This window comes from Rhamphochromis sp. 'chilingali' (genome assembly GCF_963969265.1).
Source record: "Rhamphochromis sp. 'chilingali' genome assembly, chromosome: 20".
Lineage (NCBI taxonomy): Eukaryota > Metazoa > Chordata > Actinopteri > Cichliformes > Cichlidae > Rhamphochromis > Rhamphochromis sp. 'chilingali'.
Genome location: NC_137947.1, coordinates 1,886,079 through 1,913,939, shown reverse-complemented (window position 1 = coordinate 1,913,939; position 27,861 = coordinate 1,886,079). Strand labels below are relative to the sequence as shown.

General features: G+C 39.3%; 1 protein-coding gene across 6 annotated transcripts in view; it reads right to left on the bottom strand.

The window, feature by feature from the left end:
* Window positions 1-27,861, bottom strand: part of ltbp1 (latent transforming growth factor beta binding protein 1) — a 143,921-nt gene that overhangs the window by 49,739 nt on the left and 66,321 nt on the right. For 5 of the 6 annotated variants that reach the window (XM_080869053.1, XM_080869051.1, XM_080869049.1 and 2 more), the window contains exons 5-8: window positions 16,238-16,405; window positions 6,189-6,386; window positions 5,493-5,770; window positions 4,977-5,079 (exon numbers count right to left, since the gene is read on the bottom strand). In XM_080869053.1, coding sequence (XP_080725179.1) covers window positions 4,977-5,079; window positions 5,493-5,770; window positions 6,189-6,386; window positions 16,238-16,405 — 747 coding nt within the window. The remainder of the gene's footprint in view (window positions 1-4,976; window positions 5,080-5,492; window positions 5,771-6,188; window positions 6,387-16,237; window positions 16,406-27,861) is intronic. The other variant, XM_080869050.1, reaches the window with a different exon arrangement.

Here is a 27,861-nt window from a genome sequence, read left to right as displayed (position 1 = left end):
AAGTTAACAGCGTACCTTTACCGTGGTTTAAGTGAAGGTACTGTATTGCATTTTTTTATATTTATGTATTTTATTTTATTTTTTTCTATGTAACCTCAGGTTGATAGTCAAATTCAAACATAGACTGTCATTGAGAATGAGAACCCAGTCAATATAAATATGTTTGTCACTATGCGAGCTGTTTTGCGTATAACTGAATTACATATTTAATCTCTGTAGTTTCAGCGTATTGCTGTAAAATGAATATAAACTATTTGTATCTTTAAACAAACAGGAGTGGTTGAAGAGTAGATACGATTTAGTTCTAAACCAAACAGACAGAAGAAAGAAAAAAATTAATCATATTAAATTATATAGAGAGATGAGCTGAGATAAAAATACATTTATTTGAGCTTCTTCACGCAATAAGATGAGCAGCAAAGCCTCTATTATCTGTAAAAATACAATGGATTCATTCATTGAAAAATGACTAAATTAAGGTAATGATAGTTAGTTAAGACAGGATACAGTGTTCAAAAAGAGTTATTAATGGAACCATGAAGGGTTGCAGGGAAGGAGGTGGACGTAGCTGCTAGAAGCTACTTAAGCAGCAACATTAGTACACAGGAAGTCAGTCTCACTGCAGTACAGCTGGACAAAGGAACCAGTGGGTAGGTGGTACCCAAATACTCAAAAGAAGATTGATATTTTGTTCTAGAACAAAACAAGGCAATGATTGTTTGACCAAGAAAGCCAGTCTATTTACCAGTTACCACAGTCTCCATCGCACAATGGACTATTTCACACCTAAATGTTTAAAAAAAGAAAAAACACCTCATGCCTCCACCATTCCTGAGGAGAGGACAGAGAGTGCAAATCTCTGGCCCTTTGGTGACTCCCACTAAAATGCTGGATATGAAAAGACTTAATCTTCCCTGTCCTGGTGTCTTATTGCATGTGTGCTAAAAGCAAGCACACATGCAATAAAAGCAAGTCTTTCAGTTCTGTTCTCTCCTATACGCTAAGAACTATATCCTGAGCAGCTCAGGTGTGCAATCAGTCTTTTTAGACTACAGATTCCGTGGTGTCCCTAACAGCTGTGTTTTACGACAAAAAAACTGCTCCTCGCTGTTTAACCAGATGTGTATGCGAGGCCCTGACAGATTAAAGGATGGATCAAAGACCTATTGTTTCTGAAACTGTTGTTTCCCTTGGTTCAATAAAAACTTCATTGCTGTTTTGTATACTTTTTTAAGACTGAACAATTAGTCAAAAGCTGCAGCAGGGAGTTCATCAGTTTTGTATTAATATTTCCCTAAAAATAGGGAAGGCCAAGTACAGAAGAGCAGGACAGAAATCCTTTGACAATGACAAAGCTGAGGGAATGGATTGGACTGGAGTCACTGATTAATGCTGAAACTGAATCAACTCTGAAATGGGGACACAGGGAGAAGACAGGCTCAGATTTCTGATACAAGTGTAAGTTGAATACAAAAGAATGAGTGTGCACCGAGCTGAGCTACAGCGTGAGTTAAAAGACCTTTACAATACTATAACCTCAAATCTACTGAAGCAGTACATATATTTTTTGTGTCAATAACCAAAAATTTACAGAGAAATTACTTCTGCTCAGGAGAAAGGAGAAAACTTAACGTGGGCACTCCAAAAACTCAGGCTGCTCTGGACGTCTCACTGGTTTGGAAAGGTCATTTATTCAAAGAGAGTGAAAAGACTTCAAATAGAAAAATAAATAAATAAAATAAAGAGCCTAAATTCTTCACTGGGGGACAGTGATCATGTCATCAGCTGTAAAGTATTGTAATCTTAGAAACTTTCTGAAACTTGTCACTGTTTGGACACTACAGGAGATATCAAAAATGAAGAACAGCTGAAAACGTAAAGTCTTGGGACTGATTTCAATGTTGACTTTTTTTCTCTACCTTCTGAAACAGCTGAACATTTTGATGGCTTCTGCAGCACAAAGAATACATTTTTAATGTATACTGAGTACTGTGAATTCTTAAATAGCATTCACGTTAATAATGTTCAAATTCGTGGCTCTCTAGCTTTCAAATCAGCGTTTTCGGATCTATGCTCTGCTATTAGATACTAGTTTAAATACGAATAATTAGTATCGAAATTAATTCAGCATTAGATTCGAGGAAGGACCTAATTCTTTGGGAGGGGCTCAGGTACATTATAACTTTCTGGTAATATACTGCCCCCTTCTGTTGACAGTTAAGGTTGTGTTTTTCAATCTAACAAACTGCAATAAGGTGTGAAAATCCACAATGTTTAAAACACTTACTCACAGCTATATTCCTTGCAAACACTGGATATGGATTAGGATGCTGTGAATAATACTCAATTTGCTGTTGCACACAATAACCAACATGTTGCTATCGTAACGATGAGTTTGCAAAGTGTGTTTTCACATATGGGTATTGATGGATTTACACAAAAGTACTACAGTACCACCCCTTTCCTCAGTTCAGCTGGGGATAATACACTAGAGAGCGTCTTTTCATGCTCTACATACAACAGCACTGGCTTCAAAGACAAGTTCCACAGTTCTATAAAGGGAGTAGTGTTGAGTAGCCAGCTACTACATAAAAAGGCTGGCAATTCCATCCTCACCTCCCCCACACACTCAGTTTAGCTGGTACCACTTTAAACAGAGCTAAGAGGCAAGGGCCAGCACCACATGCTGCCTTGGCATTTAGTGCTTTTCCTCTCTGGAAGTAGCTGTTTGGGTGAAAGTCACCTGTTTGTTAAATCGACCCAGTACAAGACTCATAATGTTTCCTAGCTGCATTTTTATTTTGCTTGTCACTAGCTGAAAGTTATGGCTGCAAAAGACACATTGAGCTGTGTTGAAACATTTTTAGAGTGTGGGTTTCAAGCCAGCTGGATATTTTGCTTTGACTGCTTTTAAGGAAGCCCAGTCTGAAATTTTACACTACTTTGAAAAAATGTCTTGAGGCATCCCTCATTTCTATATATTTTGCTTCTGAGGAGCCAGACTTCGTTGTCATTTTTTTGAAAGCGGTCTCACTTTGACCGCCAGTTACTTTGGAAATTGGCTGCTTTTTCATTCATTTTGAGTCCAGTCATCAAACCTGAACATTTTCCAAGAACAGGCCTTTTGTTATCGTTTGCTTGTTTTTTAAGCGACTTAACATTGACCGTTCAAACAGCTAAGCATAAAAATCAAGGCTCAAGGTAGCTCAAGGGCTGAATAAGTGTACTGTGTAAACACAACTTAGCAAAGAACCAGTTGTGTACCAGTTTCATCTGCGTTTGCTGCCAACATTCAAAAAAGAGCTTTCAAATGTTCTTAAAGAAGCCTGGAGATCCACTCCTGAAGACAACTTAAGGAAATTACAAGAAAGCAACTATTGACTTTCCAGGTGGGATTCTGTTTTTGTTATATACTCTATTTTCGCTGAGGTTTACACATATTATAACCGCTACAGCTATTTGCTGTTTACCTAGAAAAATATAACAAAATGAGTGTTAATTCAAGATTTTTGTGCAGTATTATATTTGAAGACAAACTAGTCTTTGCAGAATTACACTGATTATATTCTCATTAAAATATCATCTTACATGTCCTAAGACATGATATGCTGTCAGTGAGGATCTGCTGCCAAACACACAGCATGTAATATAAAAGGTTAATGAGGTTGCTAAGAAAGTTGATACAGCATTATCTCAATACCACAGTGTGAAAGGACACTGAGATGCTCCTCCACATGTTGCTGTAAAGGTTTAGAAAAGCAGGGCATTAATATCAGGCGAGTCAGCTGGATCGTCTTTCTCATGAACTGAACTGAACCAGTGCTCTTATTTATTCATAAAACACTGCCCTCATAAGTGTCAGCGCATCACGTGTAAGCGGCTGACTTTACCAGCTCTTAAAAACCAAGTGATTGTGTATCATGTCAGTGCAAGCAGCAGCTGCCAAGGTTTCCTGGGTCACGCTAGAGAAACATCCAATCCAACGCATTTCAGTTTGACTCAATTCAGTTTTATTTACATAGCACCAAATCACTGCAACAGCAAACTCAAGACGTTTTATACTGTAAGGTAAAGACCGTAAAACAGTCAGAGACAACTTCTCTGAGCAAGCACTTTGTGACAGTGGGAAGGAAAAACTCCCTTTTGACAGGAAGAAAGAGATTAGCCAGAGATTTTTAATAACTAATGATTAAATGCAGAGTGGTGTGTAAGCACACAGAGAGTGTAATGGAAAAGTGATTCTTGCTCATTCACAGCTTTTTACACATTCCAGACGAATGCGTCATAAAAAATCCAACCCCCTAAGCTGTATAAATGTTTATGTGTTAAGTGGGGAATGACTCACTTTTGGAGCTATTCTAAGTGGCCGTTAGAAGAACTGAAGTTTTTGACGCTGCATTGGATTCAGTTTGTAAAAATCTGAGGGCTGCCACTTAATTCACGCACACCATTATGTTTATTTGTGTGAGGCGCTTTCTGTGTTTGTGCTGGAGACATTGTAGCAACGACTCTAATTTTTGCTTGCTTCAAAAGCTTTTATGGTGTATAGGGCTTCTTTTTTGTTTTCAGCAATCATTATTACAATGAAACAAATATTATTACTCTTATTAAGATATACTGTCTGTGGTTTTTCCAACTCATGGGGTACGCTCAGTAGGTGGTCAAAATCAGAGTCAAAAACTGTACTTTTCCACTATGCCATTACTTTCAAAATGCATTAAGAAGTGAAAAACTAGAAAAAATATTCTATTGGCAGCTCTGTGTTAAATTCTGTTGTTGATGGAACACAACTTAAAATACATAAACAATACCTTTAATGTTAATGATTTTCATATTTAGATTTCCATTCAAGATTTGAAAGTGGGCACTGGGACTGCAGAGCCCAGACCACCTGCCGGCATTTCTTCCCCTCAACGTTAATTCCATGGCTATGAATTCACTACCACTTTTAGAAAAACATCTAGACCTGGACTTACATGGTTTCTTCGGACACTTTTGGCATTTGTGGAATCCCCACGAGGTCCCAATGGTCCCACAGCACTGCTCCAGCTTAGTTAGAATGGGCAGAGCCTTTCCACACTAACACATCGAGATGGAGAGAACAGAGAAAAGGACAAAACAGTGAGGATTAATATTTTTGCTTCTGTGTATCCTCAGAGGACAAAAATAAATGCAAACCTCCTCATAAAATATGATCTGGTAATGCAGAGAATATTAATTTCAAACTTTGAGCTATACTAACTAACAGGCATTATTTCTGTTCTGTATTTTACATCCATCGTCTTCTATAAATGTGTCTTTGGGATTAATACCACCGGTGTCATGTTTTGTAGTCTTTGTGCCTCTTATTGTTGTCCATATCTAATCAAAATATTTCCCAGACTTTTTGATTGATTGCTTTAGATTACTGAAACTGAAAGGCTTACTTGATCTAACAGATGTGTTATGACTGTAATTAAGCTCACAAACAGCAGACATGTCTGACATTGTACCTGACTGCCTGCTGTCTCCTGGAAGCAGCGGCCCAGTGCATTCTTAGAGGTGACAGGCTGGTACTGAGGAAACTGGTAGCTGTGCTGGCCCGGATAGACTATGTTGTAGCCATGGTGCTGGATCTTCTGGCTGCTTTCGCTGTGATGGTAGCTATAACTAGTGGATGAGGAGGAGCCTTTTGTTTGCTGTCCATTGTTGTTGTAATTGTCCAACTGAGACACCTGGTGGAACTGAACTGAGGCCTCTGGGGGGTGATTGATGTGGATGTTGACGATGCCTGGGCCGTACAGGAAGAAAAACACATACTGTATACAAGCATGACACTGATGTGGTGCATCACAGTAGATGATTAAGATTAACCATCTTTGTTAGGTTTATGATGTCACTAGTAAGGAGTCCAACTCTCCCCAAAAGCAAGAGACAAACAAAAATGACTTTCCTGACAAAAAAAGTAACAAATTGTGATATGCCTCAGTTACAATAAATCCTATTAATAAGTAAATAAATAAACCCAAAGCCTAATCCTATTTTGAAGAAGAGAAAAACTGATATTTTAGGAGAAGATGCACATATTTATTGATGTGCATCAACTGGATTGTTTCTCTTTGTTTCTTGATTGCCAAGGCCCGAGAGACCAATCTAATTGGATAAAACACATATGATGATTGTCTAGGCCAATGTCACATTTCACTCACCAGGTGTCTGGCCGTTGCTATAGGTCAGAGGCAGGGTGTGTGTGGAGTGGACCTGATTCTGGCTGTAGCCTCCTGATGTCTGCTGGTGTCCGTTCTGAACCGCCATCTGGCAGAACTTTCCGGTGAAGTTTGGAGGGCATTGGCATTTGTCCCTGGTGCTGCACTTACCGCCATTTATACAGGGCAGGTGACACACCACTAAGCAGAGGAAAGACCAAGCGAAAGGTGTTAATGCGCTACTGGCTCCACTTCAACACACACAAACACTCGCCAATAATGAGTTTGAAATGATCAACAAATCAGCGAGTCAGCCCAGATTTTCATTTGTGTGACTGGTTAGCACATGTCACCACGAAACAAGTAAAATGCAAGCTATTCAAGGGAAAATATTATTCTTAGAGAAGTCTACTGTTCTCACAGACCATGAACACACAGCACAGAGCAGGTTGCAGATCTGTACACATAACTTTAAGAGTGGATAGGTACAAACATCAGCGTGTACGGGTGAAGTGAGGGATACCACAAATTCACTGTTTTTCAGGCAAAAGGTTCACACTGACAGTAAACCAGGTGATACAATATATATGTAAGGACTGTTTCCTGTTTAACTGTGTAATGTAGTAGAAATTAAATACAAGATCCAAGACAAAATAAAAATGTGTTGTCAAGCTTTGACATCTCTTTCAGCTCTGACTGATTATTTTCTTGTCTCAGAGCCTGATAAAGTCAAACCAGAGGTCATCCATGAACAGGAAAATCATGTCACTCACATCTAAAAACTCCAGCCCACCACAGCAGCCGTTAATCATCACTGTCAAACATCTTTCCACACAATCACTCTACATACCTCATCAGCACAGGGCACACCACATGGAAAACGTCCTGTATACGAGCTAGTATGAAATTCACCAGTGTGTGAGCACATGTTTACACGTGCTTAATCCCTGCTTATTCCACTTTTCATTTTACTCAGTATGACTCTCAGTGACATGTATAAACTCTATAAAAGAAGTGGATGCAACTACTGCCATCTCTTAGTGTGTACATTATTATTTACAAGCCTTTTGGACTGAGAATTAACCACATTGTTGGTAACAAGGGTAGAGCAGGCTAGGACTGAGGGGTTATGTGACTGAAAGAGCAGAAGACACTTTGCACAACCATGTGGTAGTCAATCACAAAATAGCCCGACTTTAGAGTATACCACTTTTACGTTGTCTTTTTTTTGTTTTCAAACATAAACTCCTGGACAATTTAAAGTGAGATGTTTGCTAATAGAAACTATGATGCTTTTCCTTATTTTTGTCATACACTGTTGCAATGGCCAAACGCATCATTCAATCAGAGTTTCCTGACCTGCTGTCCATCTACACCAAGCGGTGCAAGACTAAAGCCAGGAATATTACGATGGACCTCTCCCATCCCAACAATGGACTCTACTCACTGTTGAGGTCTGGGAAGCGCTTCCGCTCCCTTAAGGCCAAAACAGAGAGAATGAGGAGGAGCTTCATCCCCCAGGCTAGTCGGGCCCTGAACCAGGTGCAGGACTGGACTCTCCCACACACATCGCATCACCGCACGCACTCTGTTTGCACACTTCTTATAATTTATAATTTCCTTTTCTTCATAATTTCTTTCATAAATCATTATTTCCACATTCTTTTTACTGTAAAATTAAAAGTTAAAATCTGTAAATGTTGTAGTAACCTGTAAATCTGTAAATCTTACTGTCATTTAATGGTCGGGCATTGCACAGCAATAAGCATTTCACCACATGTCGCACTGTGTATGGTGCTGTGTGTGACAGATAAAATTTGAATTTGAATGTCCCGTGGGCTAAAAGCTTCAGACTGCTCTACATACTTGGGTTTTAGACAGTTTTTTTCTATTCTTGGACCTGTATGATGTCAGTAACGATGGCCCTTTAGCCCTTCGTCTCAGATAAACAGCTATAGTAATGAACACAGTTTAAAATACTTGCTGTCCAGACCTTCTGTTTCTGTGGCCCATCCAATCAGAAGGCCTTGGCTTGAAGGGAGAGGAATTAAAATAACTTCTTTCAGACAGACAGTGATCTTCGGTCCAGTATAAGATGAATATAAACAATATTTTGAATTATGCAAATCCAGTGTAGTGGAATCTAAGAATAAAAATTTGGACTTGGAAATGAGCAGAACAGGGTTTCAGTGTCCAGCTGACTCGACGCTAAAACCTTACGCGTGTTCTGTCATTGTTCTGTTACACAGCGGTTCTGTGTTTGATTTGTTGCACTATATTTAGACTTTGTTTACTGATGTTGGGCCCCAATATGCCCAAATGTCAAAGAGAAATTAAAAATGCATGGCGTGGAAGAGTTCGGGTCTTAGGAGGTTAAAGTAAAGAGTTTTAGTACAGAAGCACAGATGATATCACTGATGTGTGTCCAGAGTGAGTCACTGCTCACTATAAAATAATCAGTATAACGGTAATGTGAGTGTATTGCAGCGAGACTTTGTGTACATGAACATGAAATTTATTCTAATCAGCCAGACAGAATTGGAAATTAAAGCTGGTGTCTATTACAAACCTGTTTCAAATAAAGGCCTACTACCTTCCACAGTCGAGGTACTGTAAATACAGGGAGTCATCACTGTTTGATGAAACATTTTGTTTGTTACTCTAAATACGATTATATTTAACAAAATAAACAGCCTATACTTAACTAGCTGCTATTCCCATAAACTCCACTTCTAACTGGAGACGGTGTAGTTGCCACCTGCTGGCATACAAATAGTTTGGTATACCCAAATGTAAAAGCTTGAGAAAGAAGAAACTGCAAGACCAAAATTCAAAAATGTGTTCTCAGACCTCAGCAGACAACCTGCTGAATTTAATGTTATTATTAGAGTGAGAACTGAGGAAGACTCAAGACATCATAAACCAGAAATTATCCTTTCGAGAAGGAAGGATAATTCTTATGTGCAGAATGAGCACAAGCAAGTGTGCACACACTGTGATTTTCAAAAGCACCTCTTTGAAAATGAAATGTTGAGATCTAAGACCTCTGTTTTTCCCGTTCTCCATTTTTATACTCAGCTGACATAATAGGACAGTCACTCTCAGTGTTGGGGTTTTATATAGTAAACCTGAGTCTCATTGCTTGTGTTCTTAAAAGATTATTCACTCTCAAAGGAATTCCATTTAGCACAACACATGTACTGTATACATACCCTCTCCACAGAAGTCAACAAAGTGAATATTAAAGAGGCTATTCGCTCCAGCTTTCAGTTTCTGTAAATGGCAGTTTTAGCTAAGATCACTATAGTCAAAAGATCATTATTTCCACTTGTGGTGATTTATATTTTTTGTTATATTGAGCAGAGAGCACACCTTTCCACACTTCAAAATACAAACATGGACATCCAGCAGGACCCCCAGACCCCTCAGAAAAGGGTATAACAGCAAATAATATATTAGAGTCAGTACAAAAAGAGGAGTTGGAATGAAGGGGGTTTGCACAGTAAACAGCTTGCAGAGCATGCTCTATGTGGTATTTGACAGTTGAGTCCATGGAAGGATATCAACTGGGTACTTAAAGCACCACAGTCAAAATATTTTTTATATATTTTTAAAATAGTTTTAACATTCTATGCACTCAAACAATTTGTCTCTGACAATGTCCTCATGAAAAGCAGAGCCTAGGGACAAAGATAACAAAAGGTCAAAAGGTCAAAAACTGAATGTCCAGTTAGCATCCCCAGAAAATTTAGGACTGGTGATGAATTTCATGAAGATCCCTCAGCTGCCACAACCCTGCTTCTATACACACAAAAGTAGTTTTCCAGGATGAAATTTCAAAGTGTGAAGCCAGAGGTTTTTACCAAGTCTTCTGGAAAACGCAGGTTTTCAGCTGATGTGACTGCGAGTGGAGAAAAGGAAAGAGGAGGCACGTATTCCAAAAGCTGATGAATGTTCTGAGAGTCTTTGTCCAGAATCAGAAAGACTTCTGCTGAAAAACTCCCCATAATAACTCTGGAGATGTCGCTTCTGTTCATACATATGTGATTGATGATAAAACTGCGCACTTTGGACAATAACCACTCTGTAATAACCATGTGACTGTGTGAAGGCTAAGACAATAAAAACATGAATGATATCTGTACTGATACATGAAAGATAATTAAACTCCTGGAGGATTGTGTCCCAGCACTGTTCCAAGTGGCACCTTCACATTTAGGGAGACCGTCTGTGTCATATTTGGTTTTGGAAAGGAGCAGTGCCTGTGCAGAGAGTGCAGGATGTTTGCACACTTCTGAAAATCACCTGCTTCTGTCAGATGGTTTCAATTATAAAGAGTTTGTGCTAGGGAGCACTTCTTCAAAGATTTGTCTTCTTGTGCCTTAGAAAGATTGTGTCTATGTGGTCTCTCCAGTTATTGCAGCCTCCTTCAACTGGACATGCATGGTGTCAGGTTAACTGGTGATTCTAAACTGGACGTGAACTCTGTGTGTGTGTGTGTGTGTGTGTGTGTGTGTGTGTGTGTGTGTGTGTGTGTGTGTGTGTGTGTGTGTGTGTGTGTGTGTGTGTCCATCCATCCAGGGTGTACCGCCTCACAATATAACAGCTGGGATAGGCTCCAGCTCAACCATGACTGTGACTTGGACATGTGGAAACGGATGGTTGGACGGATGGATGGACTAGCTAAGAATAGCTAAACTGACTTGAACATGAAAAGTGAAACTAAATTAAAGCTGAGACTTGCTAACATGTGGTACCAGTTATTTCATTTAAAACTGAATGTGAGAATGAGCATAGCCTGAAGAACAAAAAATGTAAGTGTCTAGACTGTTTATGCAGGATTCATTGCATATAAAATGAAAGTAATGCTGAAAGAAAATGAAAGCTACTTTCCTCACCATGAACTGGTACACCTGTGTTTCTCCTTTAGGCCCTGCTGCTTTGCCTTACACACTCACACCTCCCACCAAAACTTTATTTTTTGTTAAATCCAACTGTAAGTGATTCGATGTTGTCTGGACTGCAACAAATGAGCTGGCAGCCACAGGCACCTTTAATAAAGGGAAGCAGAAGCTGAGGGCCAGAAAGCTCTCAGCACTTGGAAAGACACTGGACTCACCTGGGAGAAAATATGCCAGAGGAGCTGGAAAAACACCACTTAATTCCACTCTCCAGGGGCTGCAGTGGGCCAAATGGGATGCACATTGAAAAGACTGAACCAGAGATTTTTTTTTAAAAACATATCTTGCTGTTTGCTATGACGTTATTGCCTGAATACTGTTGTCTATCACCAAACCCTAAGTAGCTTTTATCTAACATTTTGCCACAAATCACTAATTTTCCAATATTTGCTAAATTGACCACATTAGGGCTAAAAAATTGATTACATGGACTAACCTCACCTCTTAATCTTTGTGTTTTGGTGTTTTCTGTCCCATTGCAACAGGTGTATAAAACTAAGCATCAAACCATACAGTCTGCCTCTACTAAAAATTATAAAAGAATGGATTCTTCTAAAGAGGTGAATGAGTTTGAGTGTTGTACTACGCGTTACTCTTAATCTGTTCATCCCTCTGTGATCAGCTGTAGGTGGAAACAACCATCAAATGCTTGATATTTACCAGAGAGCCTCATGTCGCAGTTACAAACGTTCTAAATGTTGCAATCTTTGATTATTGTTGCACATGTTCAGAATTATTTCGTTTCATTACTCATCCAAGTGGCTTCTTCAGTCTCAGCTGATTGCAGGTTTCTCCAACCTTATAAACAGAACATCACATCATGAAGGCCCTGAGTAAATGTGGTTATCTCAGCTGGACTTTTGTCAGCCTATCAAATTGCTGCCATGAGCTTGGTGTCCACATTCTCACCTACAAAATGTTCAAATCAAACTGTTTAAATCTGCATTTCATCCTTTTATAAATCATTTAGCAAATCTTATCAACGCCTTCATGTGCTGTAACCACAGCGCTGTGACACTGCTGTCACAGCAGTAACAAGACTGGCCTACCGCAAATGTTTTGAACCTTCATCACCACAATAATTAGTGTGTAGCCCCAGTGGATGGAAAAATAAAATCACAAATTATTTACATCATTTCTATGTACAATATTATTACTATAGGGAAGAACCATGAACTGCAGCCAGTGAGGCTGAGACATTCACACAGATGGATGACAGACTGGGCTGATGTCCCAGTGAACATTTTTCTGCTGATTAGCTTGTGAAAAGTCTTGAGGCAGCTAAGTTATAACCAGATAGCATTTGACTGAAAATAAAGTTTATTCCACTGGGATTATTCTAAAGAGGTAATAAATTCTCCAGAACACAAGAGAATCCAAAATGGCAGGAGATGTTTAAACTTTGTAGAGCTTTAAAGTTTCTATTTTCCTCTGTTTACATGAAACTTGCTGATAAATGCATCATCAAGTTGCATCTTCTGGACATGAGATCTCAGTTAACTGGCATGAGTATAAAAACAGTATAAACACATCCACAGTTTAGGGAATCAGCGCTCGTCCCTCAACACCTATCTCATGAGGTAAGTATGATAAACAAGACGAGCATGATTTATTCGGTCTCAGTTCTTGAAGCTCACTATGGTGTGCAAGTAACTTTCATCTAGGCTCTGCCCTGCACACTGTTGCTGGAATGAGAAAGACAGAGAAAGGAAGCGCTTGAACTTTAAGGGGAGGACGAAGCAAGCTTGGACAAGCATGTGAGCTCATAGCAAATGTTACGACTGTAAACATGTTTGTGCCTGGTGCTGCCTTTTGGAGCATTTTTAATGCTCTGTGCAGTTTTGGTGTGTGAAGTTCTACTTTATTATTGGCCTGTTATTGAGCATGAGGTAGCCAATATTAGTTTCTATGCAATGCATCATCCTAATCAAGTTTACTCACATTACATGATAACTGAGCACGCCACCATTCTCAACTAAATAGGCACACTTCTGGTTGCCAAAAATGGCAATTTTATCAAACAAAACAGCAAATGGTGCGTATTAAAAGTGACAGATGGACTGGTGCAGTAGTTACAGTACTGTGGATGCTATACTGGTCTCCTGTGGTGAGAGCTGGGCATGAAAGTGAAGCTGTTGATTTACTGTTTGATCTGCATTCAAACCCATAACTACAGCCACAAGCTGCACGTAGTGCCCGAAATGGAGTGTGACAACTCTAAAATCGTTGAAAGATTTAGCAACTGCAGAAGACCCATTTTGATGGATGCCTTTTTAACATATAAGAAAGCATGCAAGTTAGCTGCCACGTTAACTCTCATTTCTCTCAATCCTATGGTGGGAAGTGGTCTGATCACAGTAGGCAGAGACAGCATACCCACAATATGCCCAGATTCTATGTGTGGGACCCACATGTGGCCACACATGCATATTAGTGTATTACCACCACTAATTGATATTGAGTGAGCAGTAGATTATTGCTTAAAAAAAGCTAGTTTTATCCACTCCCTTATTCACATTATATTACACCAGATACTCTTCCTGACACAACCCTCAAGTGATTTAAGGCTCCTCCCAAGGACAAACCTTGCTCTTTTGCTTCATAGTCAGACATGTAAGGACAGGACAGGTTCCATAGGGAATCACCTGTCCTAATAAACAAACAAACAAACAAACAAACAAACAAACAAACAAACAAACAAACAAAAACACAATTCAAATCCTATCCCACTAGTCAGTCTACAGTCGTTTGCAGTTCACTTCCAAAGTTCTTTTGCAACAAGATAAGATCCAATTTAACTTCCATTTTATTGAGGTTATAAATCAGTCACCTTCTCTCAGCTTCATATATGTTCTGTGGTTTCACCAGAATATTTCCCTGTATGCTGGTTCCCTATTATAAATACAGCATACACACACATACAGGTATGGATGAATTGTGGGACTGTATGGGCAGGGCAAACCAACACTTATCCCACACAGGCCCTAAGTGAGCGTCCGGACATAGGTCTTACAGCAGATGAGTTTTCTCTATATAAAACCCATATAGAAGCCCCTACCAGCTGGGTGCAGGCACACCCAACTGAGGCCCATGTGGGATAAATGTAGGTTTGGCCTGCCCAAACAACCCCACAGTTCATCCACAGCTACCCAGTGTGGGCCCGCATGGACATGTTTGCTAGCCAATCATATGATTACTGGATTATTTAAGTAATATTCATCTCCTTTATATCTCCACTTCAGCCTCTTCAGTGCATCCCCAACCCCTCTTGAAGTTTTTCACTTTTACCACTTTTTGGTTATTGGTTACTGGCTCCAATACTAATGTCAAAGACTGGAAACATTCACCTAAAGTTATATTTATCCAATAGCCAGAAGGGAGTTCAGGCATCACTGTTAATCCATCCCAGTGCAAAAAAGAAAACCATCCTTCCGGGTCATTCACAGTTAACAGTCTGAGGCTCTTTTTCCGTGAGCTGGTGTTACTCCAGTCATACTAATTTGTTCAGCTGCGTCAGACAGGAATTCAGTGAGTTCGACTCCCCATGTTTATTCATGTGTCACAGCCAGATACACTCATCTGCTTCTTGTAAGCACTCAGGCGGGTTAAGACACAGTCTGCTGGCTCTGTGAAACACCAAACAACACCCATGCCATGTGCTCTGTTACACAGGAGCAGTTCATGACATTCTCCAGTTTTAATCTAACTGTCTACACTAATCTTGAGGTCATTAACGCTACCTTTGGTTTTACCGTTCCCTTTTGGTTTGATTTTTTTCTCTGTATTTTGTAAATGTTGTTATGATCTGTGTAAATGTGCTTATCCATATCTTAAAAGTTGGTGGTCAAAAATCAAAATTCAAGATCACATCGCAAAAGATGTCCTTAGCTTTAATTAAAACCACCAAACATCAGAGACCCATGGAGATTATTCAGGGATAAATCTGGTCAGCCAGTCATGGACTTTAAAACCTTTTGTCTCTAAATTTAGTTGAAAAGCTAAAGATGAAAAACATCAGTCTTTAAGTCCACCTAATTTCAACCATTCACCAATTAATATCACAGATTTTGCCTTTTTTTGGCCATTCATCAATAACTTTTATCATTTCATCATCAGCTGATATAGCTAACCGCTGTCTGGTCACAGTTGGCTGAATGAGACTAAGGCTGCTCTCTGATTGGTTTCTTCCATATCTACTATTAACTTGATGTTTCAGCAGCTTTTACTTGACTATGCTGTAGAAGAGTCCAGTTCTAGCGGAGATACAATAAATAACTTTTGTTGGTGTGTTGGTTACAGCTAGCACCCGAAGCACTGTATATGATACTGACTGTATATGATACTGACTATCTTTCAGATTTGTAAAATCTTTCTGTTGATACCAAGACGTGTCTCAGACATAGTGTTAGTTATCATCCGTTTATGGTCACAACAGCAGTTGCCTCAAGGCACTTTTTATTGTAAGGTAAAGATCCCACATTATGCAAAATAACATTATTAGATTTGCATAGTACATTTGTTCTAAGCTCCTTAGGCTGTGCACAGTGCTCTTTCATGTTGATATTTCCACCCAGTGACGCAAACGCAATCTGTCCAGTGCTGATTAAAAAGTTAGACAAGGTACTGGTGACAATGTGCCACTCTCATCAACTGTGTAACTGTTCTTTTTTGACATCACACATCAGCAGTTAATGACAAATAAATCACCAGAATTATTTAAGAAAATACACAACTGGAAAATTTTGGATTTGTGCATCGCTGGTCAAAAACTGGCATTAGAAAAATATATGACTGTTTAGCTATGTTCACCATGTACGTTTGTCATGAGAGTCATAAGGGACAGTAAAATTATCATCCTTAAAATCAGCATAATCATGTTAAAATACAGCAGACTCTTTTCATTACGGCACAATAATTTCACACCTGTGTACTGTTGTGAAGGAACGTGGTGATAAAATGCAAAAGATTTTCATGTCAACAACATGTTTTTCCACCAGCAGCTCTAATATGCCAGATTTGAGGCTTGTTAGTAGTAATACCACCCATCGAGATTGGTGATGTGCGCAACCAACAAAAGCCAGGATCACTTACCTACTCTGAAGTTGGGTGCTGTCAGGGTATCTGTGGCATGACCATTCTCACTGATGATGGTGGTGGTGTTTCCCCGCTCACAGTTGTTGTGACACCTGCCACCTATGCAGGTCAGTTTGCAGACAGTGGGCGTGAAGACCACCTTGATTCTTCCCGTATGGTTGCCTGCTGCCGCCAAAAATATGGCACAAAGCAAGACAAGAGGGAGGGAGAGCAGAGGAACTTCGGTTATTCTTTGAGCCACTGGAAGTGAAATTACTTTCATGTTGAAGCTTGTCTCAATCATCTGCTAAGGCTTCAGTCAAAACAACGACTAAAAAAAAGAAAAAAACAAAAAATACAGCTACTATGTAATTTTCAATTTCTCAAAAACTTGTGTCTCGGCCCAACACTTCAAACTGCCTGCCTATCTATTCCTCCTCCTTCTCCAGTGCTCCTAGATCCAGGGGCGCCTCTGAAATATGAGCAGGAATAAAGAAAAAAAAATTGTGGGAGCGGGAGAAGTCAGCAAACAAAACTCTGGGATTCCTTCCAATTCGTCATCAGAAGTCTCTGAGAGGTGGATATCGGCATATCTTCCAAAACAGACAAACAGCAATTATGCCACCTTCAGCTCCAGTACAAGCATTCCTTGTGCTTCGCCTTTCTTTTCCTTCTCTCTTTCCCCTTGATTTTTACTCTTAAGGAACACTAGCACCTCAAATAAACAGCAAAATCTCCAAAAATACTTTACTATGAAGGCACCAAATCCGTAAAAAAGTTGCCCCAGTCTTACAGAGGAATGAAAGAAAAAAGCTTATCTCCCCATTCCTAAGTTCGCTAAATATTCCTTCTCCACCCTCATGAAATCCAGCCCTCAGTTATTACTGACAGGAAAAAAAGAAGGCTTCAAAGTACACAGCATGTGTAACCTACTGTTTAACACATACACCTCTTTAGTTACATGAAGCTTTTTTTCTTTAATCCATTCAATTTTCTTCGTCCCACCCACCCACCCACCCACACACACACACACACACACACACACACACACACACACACACACACACACACACACACACACACACTCTTTTAATATCTCTTCCCTATGCAGTGGTTCTTGGCATCCCTGTGTCAGGTCCAAACCCCTGTCTCCAGCACTCAGTGCTTTGTCTAAGACTGTCAGCTGTTCATGCCAGCGAGTGCAGACTCGTGGAGTAAATCCAAGGAGCTGAAAAAGAGGAATCTTTTTTTTAAAACCCGAGAGCAGTGAAAACCACTGGATAAAACGCCCCAGGCTACCTAAACATTCACTAATAGGTGCAAAAATTAACTATTAAACAGGGACTTAATGTGATGTAGCGGTTACTACCCAAAGCCAATGGAAACTGGTTTTAAAAATAGTGCCAGGAGTATATATAGACGTCCAAAATTTAAAGTCCACACATGGTTTGTCCAATTCCCCTTGGAAGGAAGATTATTTCCAAAAGGAAATAAACAAGGAAAGGAGAATGGCAAAGTAACTGTGGGCAGGGGGAATGTGGGACTTCGCTTCACTAAAGGAACAAAAATATAAACAAAAGGTTCCAAAACATCCACCTGGAAACCTCCAATCTGCAAACAATTTTGAAGCTTTTTTAAAACAAACCTTCGTCTAAAGAAAATCAAACGTTAAGGTTTACTGAGCCACTGTGCTGATATATAGTATTCACCCAATTTTGTCTTTATTTTGGCTTTTTTTTTTTTTTTTTTCCTACACCATATTGCTCAGAAGAAGAGTCAAATTCAAATCAGTTCAATTGTCACCACAAGACGCTTTATATTTTAAGGTAGACCCTACAATAATACATACAGAGAAACCCAACAATATTATGACCCCCTATGAGCAAGCACTTTGGCGACAGTGGGAAGAAAAAACTCCCTTTTAACAGGAAGAAACCTCCGGCAGAACCAGGCTCAGGGAGGGGAAAATGCAAATGCATCAGTTTCCCTCTTTAAATGAGAACATAAAGAGAGTCTGCTGCTGAAGATAACCTGGATAAAAAATTCAAAAGGTTGAAAGCTATGGCGTTATTTTTGTGCCACTATTCTGAGCGCACGTAAAAAAGATTTGAGCGCACGTAAAAAAATTCGCAAGTGCAAGTGTTGCATTTTGAGGAGAAATTTATTTTGAGCAAAGAAAAGCTAAATTTGAGTGAACAAAATTCATTGCTGCGTGCAAAAAATGTATTTCAGTGTTTGCTATTATCCACACACACAACAGCAGCCGCTCTCGCTCAGTTTTTGCATTTGCGCAATGTGTCGCTCGCGCTCTAAACATTTCTGCCCGTGCACATTCAACGCTTTCTGTAAACCATTATATTTGTGCCACAAAACCAGCAAATCACAGACTTGGATGCAAAAAATCTGATTGGCTGTTTTGGTCTCCAATCAGCTTGAAATGACGAAATGCAATATCCCAGAATCCATTTCATCCAAAACTCAAACGAGGCAGTGGCGGAGTTTGAAATATTACTCTTTCTGGGTCACAAAATAAACTTTTAAGATATTTTCATGCGAGAATGGTGCTGCGTAAACTTCAAATATCTGCTTGATTTATCAAGACATCACATATTTGCATAAGTGCTCTAATGTTTTTGGAGATGCCTGTTACCCACCAGCTGACCAGGTGGTCACTCGGGTTAAACATAATATATAAGGCTGAACTGACAAAAGATCGTCCCAACTACACCGCCAGGTATTATAGGAAAAAACATAAAGCCTAAAACAAACGCTGTTGTGACAGTGATGTACACTGTCTTGTATATATTTATGATTTGTATCATCTTCATGTTTCCCTCTCACCACATATCCAAACCGATATCATGACCAGCAGCTTTTACAGCTGTGGCTCCAGCAAACATCAGCTGATACTAGAAAGTAATATTAAATAAATTCTAACAACAGCTTTTCAAGCTTGAACGTCATTTTATTTCATTTCATTGCATTTATTTATTTCACACTTGGTACAACAGTTTCCACAGTTAGTTCTTTCAGACAAACCAACCACACTTTCTATCAGTAAAGCACTGCAACCATGTGTGAAAAGGAGCAGGAAGAAGAAAATATTCTTATTAAACCCTGCCCCCTATCTACAATCCAACTTATATTGCAAGTGGGCACCAAAAATCAAGGAACAAACTAACATTAACATTTATCTCCGGTCCTAACTCAAACCAAACAACAAATTTACAATCAGAATATACCACCCCACATAGTAACAAGGAGAAAAGATAAGTAAATAAAATAAATGAGGCAAAAAAATAATGGATCCTTTTTCAATTAACTCCAATTTCATTCACATTCTTCATGTTGAGTTATTGTTTTAGACATGTAACACTTTTTAAAACAATGCAAATTTATACAAGTCTTTAAATTATAATGAAGAGAGTTCCACAGTCGTATACCCCTAACCGTTGCACTCATTAATCTTTGTGTAGTCCTAGCTAGCTGATGCTTAATATAAAATTTCCTTCTGCTGTCTTCTCCCCCCGAACACATTAAAAATACTCTTTGTAACTTAAAAGGCAAAATATTATTTTTAGCCTTAAACATAATTAATAGTATGTGTAGTTTCACTAAATCTCCTAATTTTAATTAATTTATTTATTTTTTTTTATGTTCTCTATATTTAACGTTATGAATCCTTCGTATAACTTTCTTCTGTAATAAGTTTAGAGGTTTTTTAGTATTCTCATATGTATTCCCCCAAACTTCGACACAGTAACTAAAGTATGAGGAAAACAATGAAAAATATAAAATGCGCATTGTTTTGTAGTCTAATAAATCTCTTACATTTCCCAAAATATAAATGTTTTTAACCATCTTCTTTCTAATATACTCAATATGAGATTTCCACATCAAATTTTCATCTACTATTACACCCCAAAAGTGAAATTCAGTAACTCTTTCAATCAATTCTCCATTAATTAATTGACATAATGACTTCTTCCTCCTTTTCACAATTGCCAAATATCATGAATTTCGTTTTTGTCAGATTCAAAGATAATTTATTTACATCAAACCATTTTTTTAATCTCAGAAATCCTATTTTCAACCAAATCTTTCAAATTCTCTCCAGAGCAATAAAAATTTGTGTCATCTGCAAATAAAATAAAATTTAACCTTTTTGATACGTCACAGATATCATTAATATATAAATTAAAAAGTTTAGGTCCCAAAATAGAACCTTGAGGAACGCCACATACAATCTTCAATCTTTCAGAGGTATTGCCGAGATAATGTACATATTGCGACCTATTGAACGTGCTGCTGTTGTTTAGCGCAACATCCGCTGGTTTCCTCTTTCTGGTGCAAAGTGGGCGATAAACAAACAAGAGAGACAATCAGCTGATCATTGATCAGTTTCATGATTGAAGTAGCAACAGGAGAGGGAGGGGGGAGAATGAGAGAAGAAGAGGGTTTTTGTTGATCGTGTCGAGCATATGGAAACAGAGGTAAAGGAGCATCTCTTACACAACACAGACATAATCATCTTGAAGAGAGAAAAGGTTCAGGGTGTGATTCATCCGGGCAACAAAGAAGCTGTGGCATAGCAGAGAGGAATGAGCGAGTACAGAAAGGGGGATAGTTGTTTTTCTTTCTGATGTTTTCCTTTAAGGCACAGAGGCTTTATGTGAGCCATCAAAGGGCATACAACTGTAGAGGCTTCAAAAGAAAAGTCAGGGTTCATGGAACGCATTTTTAGAGTCATCTGCAATGTTTTTGCAAACAAATGGTAAATGGCCTGCATTTGTATAGTGCTTTTCTAGTCCCTAAGGACCCCAAAGCGCTTCACACTACATTCAGTCATTCACCCACACATTCACGCACTGGCGATGGCAGCTACATTGTAGCCACAGCTGCCCTGGGGCGCACTGACAGAGGCGAGGCTGCCACCAGGCTCTCTGACCACCTGGGTCAAACATGGGGTTAGTATCTTGCCCAAGGATATTTGGCAGCCAAGAGGCAGCCTGGGATCGAACCACCGACTTTCTGATTAGTGGCTGACCTGCTCTGCCACCTGAGCTACAGCCACCCACAAGGAACAGTAATTATTTAAAAAGAATTAATACGTACACCGATGAGCCAAACCATTAAGACCCACTGAAAGCTGAAAATTAAGGTCTGCAAAGTTGTGAGAACTGCTGCCATGAAGCTCAATTGTTTCGGCACATCTGACGGCACATCCATCTAAATCCTGGTGCAGGTTTATATTCTGGGTAAGTCTATGGGAAAATGGCCCCCAGCTGCCTTGTTCTATGACCTCAATAAACACGTTCCTGGTCAGTTTTAGGGTCTCAGCCACTAGTGTCAAGTTTTAAATACAACATGATGTTCATTTTGCACATTAGTGACCCCAAGTAGAATAAAGACAAGTGGATGGATGGATAACACTGGCAAACATGTCATGTAGTTACATCTATATAGGGCTTCTTAAGTCTTCTTTCTTCTTCTTCTTTTGTCCCTAGCTGGCAGTTGGCGGGGGAGGTCATCCATGAAGCCAATACGTCGCTGTGGGTGTCGTAGGGTTTCCGTCTTGGTCAACGATGTACACCCATCGTGGGAGCAACCATCATGGCAGGCGATGGTTGCTCATGCTGCAGACGTGGCCAAACCATTGCAGTCATCGCTTCTAGATCAGCTCTTCCATCTCTAGTCTTACTCACTCAAAGTCACAAACATGACAGCAGGATGCAGGAGAGCACAGGGGAACTAGAAAAGACTGTCTCAAGCATTAGTGATGGGATTTCCGGCTCTTTTTAGAGAGCCGGCTCTTTTGGCTCGGCTCACTAAAAAGAGCCGGCTCTTTCAGCTCCAAACCGGCCCTTTAGGTTGTTTTGTTGCTTTAATTAATTTATTATTATCAATAATATAAAATTATGCACAAAAGGAATTACTAATGTAAAAAAAGTGGTTTTATTTATATATGTTTATATATAAATATATGTGGTGGCCCCTAGAGACAAAACACGTACAAACTCCAAAACATATTTCTAGCGTTAACTGAACTTCAAAACAGAGCTACTAGATCACTTAAATTACACAAGTGATCTAAATTGTATTGTTTGTGTATAAATACACAAACAATACATATGTGTATTGTTTGTGTATTTATACACAAGCACTCACATATATTCAAATAATTTAAAAAAATGTTCATTTACCTTTTACTACCACACACCAAATCCGGTCGTTGGTACTTGCTGGCTTGTGTAGCCACTAGGTAACAAAAGCTCAACACTGCGCCTAGCATCCTGGAGCACTTCTGTTGTGTTTTGTACGTGTGTCTGAGTTTTTACGTGTTTCAGAGTTCGTACGTGTTTTGAAGTTTGTATGTGCTTTGTCTCTAGGGGCCACCGTAAATATACTTTTATTTATTCACTCCACATAAAATGTAATAAATAAATCATATAATACAAAAACCAACTAGTCACAGTTCAACTTTTAACTTTTAAGTAACTTTTAAATTTTCAGCTTTTTCCTTTTAAACAAATTTAAAATGAAACAACACAAAACGCTGCAAACCACAACACAATTAAATATAAATTAAAATATGAAAACAAAAAGAAGATGCACATTCTCTGTCATATGGGCCTGCATGAATAAACTTTCTGAATCCTTTATCATCCGCAACTGAAAATAGTTGTGGATGATTACTATACCTTTCTAATGTGACGTTGTTGTCCCTGGCTCTCTTTCTCTCTCTTTCCCTCCCGCTCTGTTCCTGTGCTCCTGCAAGTGTAACTACTGCCCCTCCCCCCTCTGCCCAGCGCAAAGCACAAGGCTGAGTGAAGCGGGAAAAAAGTGCGAGAGAGAGGGTGAGAGAAGGAAAAAAAAAAACCCCACGGCTCACGATAAGGAGCCGGCTCGTGTCGTTCACGTCACAGATCCGGCTCTAAGAGCCATTTCGTTCGCGACCGACACATCACTATCAAGCATACATCCTGATACCTTAACTTCTATTATGCCACTTATTAGACAGTTAGTGTTTTTTAAGTTGTTTTAGGTGGGAGTGACACATTTTTACAAAATGTTCAAATGGGAACATGACCGAGTGAATTGAGGTACTTCATTTTTAGGTCCCACGACTTGTTTATTTCAAGATTTTTTAAAGGGGCTTCGTTACAACACTAATGTCAAAACTCAGGTAATTCTTGCATAAAAGAACAACTTTATTTAGATAACATATTTTAACTTGCACCCTAAATTGACATCATTAGCAAAGATCTGACCAAGTACAGCTGAGGAGGTGGCAAAGAATTTTGTAGGGAAAACATTTGGGATTTTATAATGCAAACATATATTTTGCAAAGGCATGAGTGTAGACTGTGCAGTCTTTATATTTGTGGTTAGAGTCCTTCATGAAGCTGATGAAGTTAGTCTTAATTGTAGGAACTGGTCCTACAATTAAGCTGACCTAAGATCAACAGTTCCAGAAATCCCTACTCTGATTGTATACTATTTGTGGCATGCTTCTTTGGTCACTGTGGTGATGGTGAGGTGATCCTCCCTGACCAAACCTTCAGTCATGACCCACACTGCTAACACTTGTCTGAGGTTGCTTTGGCAGTGTGGGAGAGCTGAGGGATAGCTGAGGGGAGACGGAGAATAACTTTACCAGATGTCGCACCACAGCCAGTTGCTGACAGGCTGTCTGTCGCGTGGGACAGGGCTGACAGAGAGGCTGCAGGCTTCCTGTTTTAGAAGAGCAAACATGTCTGCTACTTTCAAAAAGTCTAGTGCTGACTGCATGCTGAGCAAAAACCAGCCATGGTATTCCCATTAAATTAGGCTCAGGGGTCTGCTATTTGTAGCTTTGCTGTGTTACACAGTAACTGGGGATATATGCTTCAGCAGGAGATCTACGTTACGCCTTAACCACAAACCACTCTGAAACCCTGCACCGTAACCCGACGTGCACTACCCAAGAAATGTGAGGTCGACAAAGCCCACACAGTTTTTTATCAATGATAAATTTATCAGTGAGAGAATAACAATCGTTGTCTCATTAATCACAATCAGAATACTTTATTATAAGGAATAATAATCATAGCATCAATAAGACTCACAAATATCACCAAGCTTCTGGAGGGGGACTGCTGAAACTATGACAACGGACATGAGGGAAGTACAAAGAAGTAAAAGAACTAACGGGACAAATGTGTTTGCCCCTAAAAAACCCAACAAATCAAAGACTGCAACGAGTGGTGACCCAGGAGGGGAAAAAAATCAATCAGTAATGTTTCTTTAATTGACAGATGCTATGACAAAATTGTCCTTTATATAAACACACAAACACTTAACCAAAAAAAGCCATCACATAAATAAATAATATGTTTACAAGTTGTGACAGCTGTCAACATGAGAATTGCTTTTCAGTCAAACTAATCAGTCATATTTTAATAATGTTTAACACAAGTTGTATGCAGGCAATGCATCCTTATTCTTGATTGCTACAGCTAGTACTCTCCCCTGCGGTCGCAGCAGATGGCCCCGCCCCTCCCTGAGCCTGGTTCTGCCGGAGGTTTCTTCCTGTTAAAAGGGAGTTTTTCCTTCCCACTGTCGCCAAGGTGCTTGCTCATAGCGGGTCATATGATTGTTGGGTTTTTCTCTGTATGTATTATTGTAGGGTCTACCTTAAAGTGCTTTGAGGCAACTGTTGTTGCGATTTGGCGCTGTATGAATTGAATTGAATTGATGTTAGGGTCATGTTAGCAGCATGCATGCTTTGACTGGCAGGGTGCGCCAACATGGGCAACTACAGCTGACAGCAGTGAGCTAGGTCTAACTTGCACTAGAGTAATTGAACTGGATCCCTCCTAACATATTTGTTGGTGCCTATTAGAGTGTTTTCAAATTGAATTGTCTGATCAATAACACAGTATGTCATCCTGTGAGGATGGAAATGAATTGAAATCTCCTGAAGTGGACTGTGTGTTCTGTGATTTTGGTGCCAGTTTATTTCCAATTATATTTATCTCTACTATTACTGGGGGGGAAACAAAATCAAAAATCATTCAGAAATCTTTCAGTTCATTAAATGAAAGTAAAACATTTGATATGGCGCGATCGTGGCTCAAGAGTTGGGAGTTCGCCTTGTAATCGGAAGGTTGCCAGTTCGAGTCCCGGCTTAGACAGTCTCGGTCGTTGTGTCCTTGGGCAAGACACTTCGCCAGGTGGCGCCAGTGTCTGGCAGCCTCGCCTCTGTCAGGGTGGCTGTGGCTACAATGTAGCTTGCCATCACCTGTGTGTGAATGACTGGATGTGTAAAGTGCTTTGGGGTCCTTAGGGACTAGTAAAGCGCTATACAAATACTGGCGATTTAATAAATTATTGTCGAGTTATCTTAGTTATGTGTTTCAATAGATCTTACTTAAATCCTGTTCCATCTGGAAAAAACTGCACTGCCAAAACAAATCTTTTGAATTAGGGTCACAGGGTAACAATATACATTATATTTATAATGTGCTGACCATTACTTCCACCCCATAAAATGGCACAAAGCAATAAACTATAAAAAACTAATTAAACGCTGTGATTGCTCAGCACTTCATGTTCATGTATATCAGTTAAATTAAATAACTATCTGATCACAGAAAAAGTATAAATAACCCCAAGACAGACTGAGATCCAATTGTTAAAATTAAAAATGCCTTTACTAAAAAGGTATTTATATGCGTAACTGACAAGGAAAAAATATCCAAACATTTCTACACATACAATCAAATAGAAGACACACCTCGATTCTGTAGCAGTTATCTGACCCCTGATCAGTTTAGGGTTCTAATGATTTATATGAACAGTAATGCCAGATTACTCCAGCTAAAGCGTTATTCGGGTCCAGGTACATTACCACACCGGTCTGGACTTGAGGAGGGTTAAACCGGATAAGCATGGAGCCCATGGACACACAGAGATCTGCTATCCAGATAACACTGTGAGAGATGAATGAGCCGACTCTAAACCTCGTGTTGGAGCAAATTTCATCCCACAAGGGATTTGTAAAATTTATGATTGTAAATGGATTTGATGCTATATTCAGCTGCAAAATGCTATCAAACATAGTCCAAACACACAATTTACTTCAGATACTCTCGGTCTACTTTGAAGTAGACACTCACATCTATGTGGAGACTATAACTTTGTGGTTGTACCGTGTGGGAGATATCTGACACTATGTAGACAACCGACACAGGCCTGGAGTGTAATTTATAGAAGGTCATTACATTCTAGATTGTAATTATAAAAATGATGTGAGAATCTATTCTGTGTTATTTTTGTTATTTTAGCAACTCGTTTAAGTATGGTATTTGTGAAACCAGCAGCAGGCACATGTTGGCTCTATTATAAGCCCTCTTACATCTCATTCAGCAGATGAACAGGCAACGAACGGCACTTGAAATAACACTTGGTTTTGCCAAATATTTATATAGAAGCCAAGTTTTAAAGAAAAACTCTCTCCCAGAAATGCACTGCAAAGAAATGTCAGGAAATTGCGGCCACTGCCCTCTGTCCTCTCATATGCGTCCGTGCCCCTTTTCCTTCACTGGTTTTTATGTCTGACACATTTTCTGGCATTTAGAAACTGCTAGCTGAAATTCAAATGAGCTGAGGAAATTATTTTGAAACCGGGTCTGGGTCATTGTGGCCATGCATAGGTCTGCTCAAGTCTGCAATGCTGCAAAGCCAAGCATCAACACTGCTCTGTCTGCTGACTTCCCCATTAATAACCTCAAGTCAGTCCAACCGGCTGCGGCCAGAGGCACAACCACTCGTGCCGTCTAAGGATCCTTTGAAAAATATTGGCTTATTCATAGATACATCCCAGTGAGTCTGATGTTGGAGTCCAGCCTTGAATTTATGACAAGCCACAATAACCAACCACGAGCTGCTGAATTATGGCTCTTGTTGATCTGTCAGATGTATTAGGGTCCGACTGCCAGCCAAAGTTGGTCCAAAAAAAGGATTTTTTTTTCTCTCTGAATGGTTTGGGAAGTTCAGAAATAATAAAAAAGCAAATGTCACGAAGGTATTGCACGATTGTTTCCAAGTTTACTAACTACTTCACGGTTTATCCAGAGACAGTACATGGTTTATTACTTTATGACACAGAAATACATTGTGTTTATTCTCCTCGTTGGATTTTGTTTAGGTCAGTTTTAATAATAATAATAATAATAATGAAGCTGAAGTGAAACTGCTGTTCCTCTAAGTCCTGATAGACACTGTGAGGTAGCATAACATAAGCAGCAAGGAAAGTGATAGGAAGACAGCATCTGCAGACTGTTCAAGTTTCTTTTAAGTGTTCTTTATTTTCTGGCGTCACCTTTCAACAATTGTTTCGCAAAACATAAGACCCTCACAGTCAAAATCTCACCTGCTTTATACAGAATTTTACCCACAGCTGAAACTCATTAATCTCTACCGTTGAGAAAACAGGGTAGACTAAATAACACAGTCTAGACAAAGAAACAGGAATAAGATCATTCTTCCACTTAACAAACTCATTCACCCAACTAAACGGATTGAAAAGTCAATCTCGTCACAAAATCCGACTCATGAGGTAATTTTAAAGGAAATTAACAATTTGACACAAAAGAAAC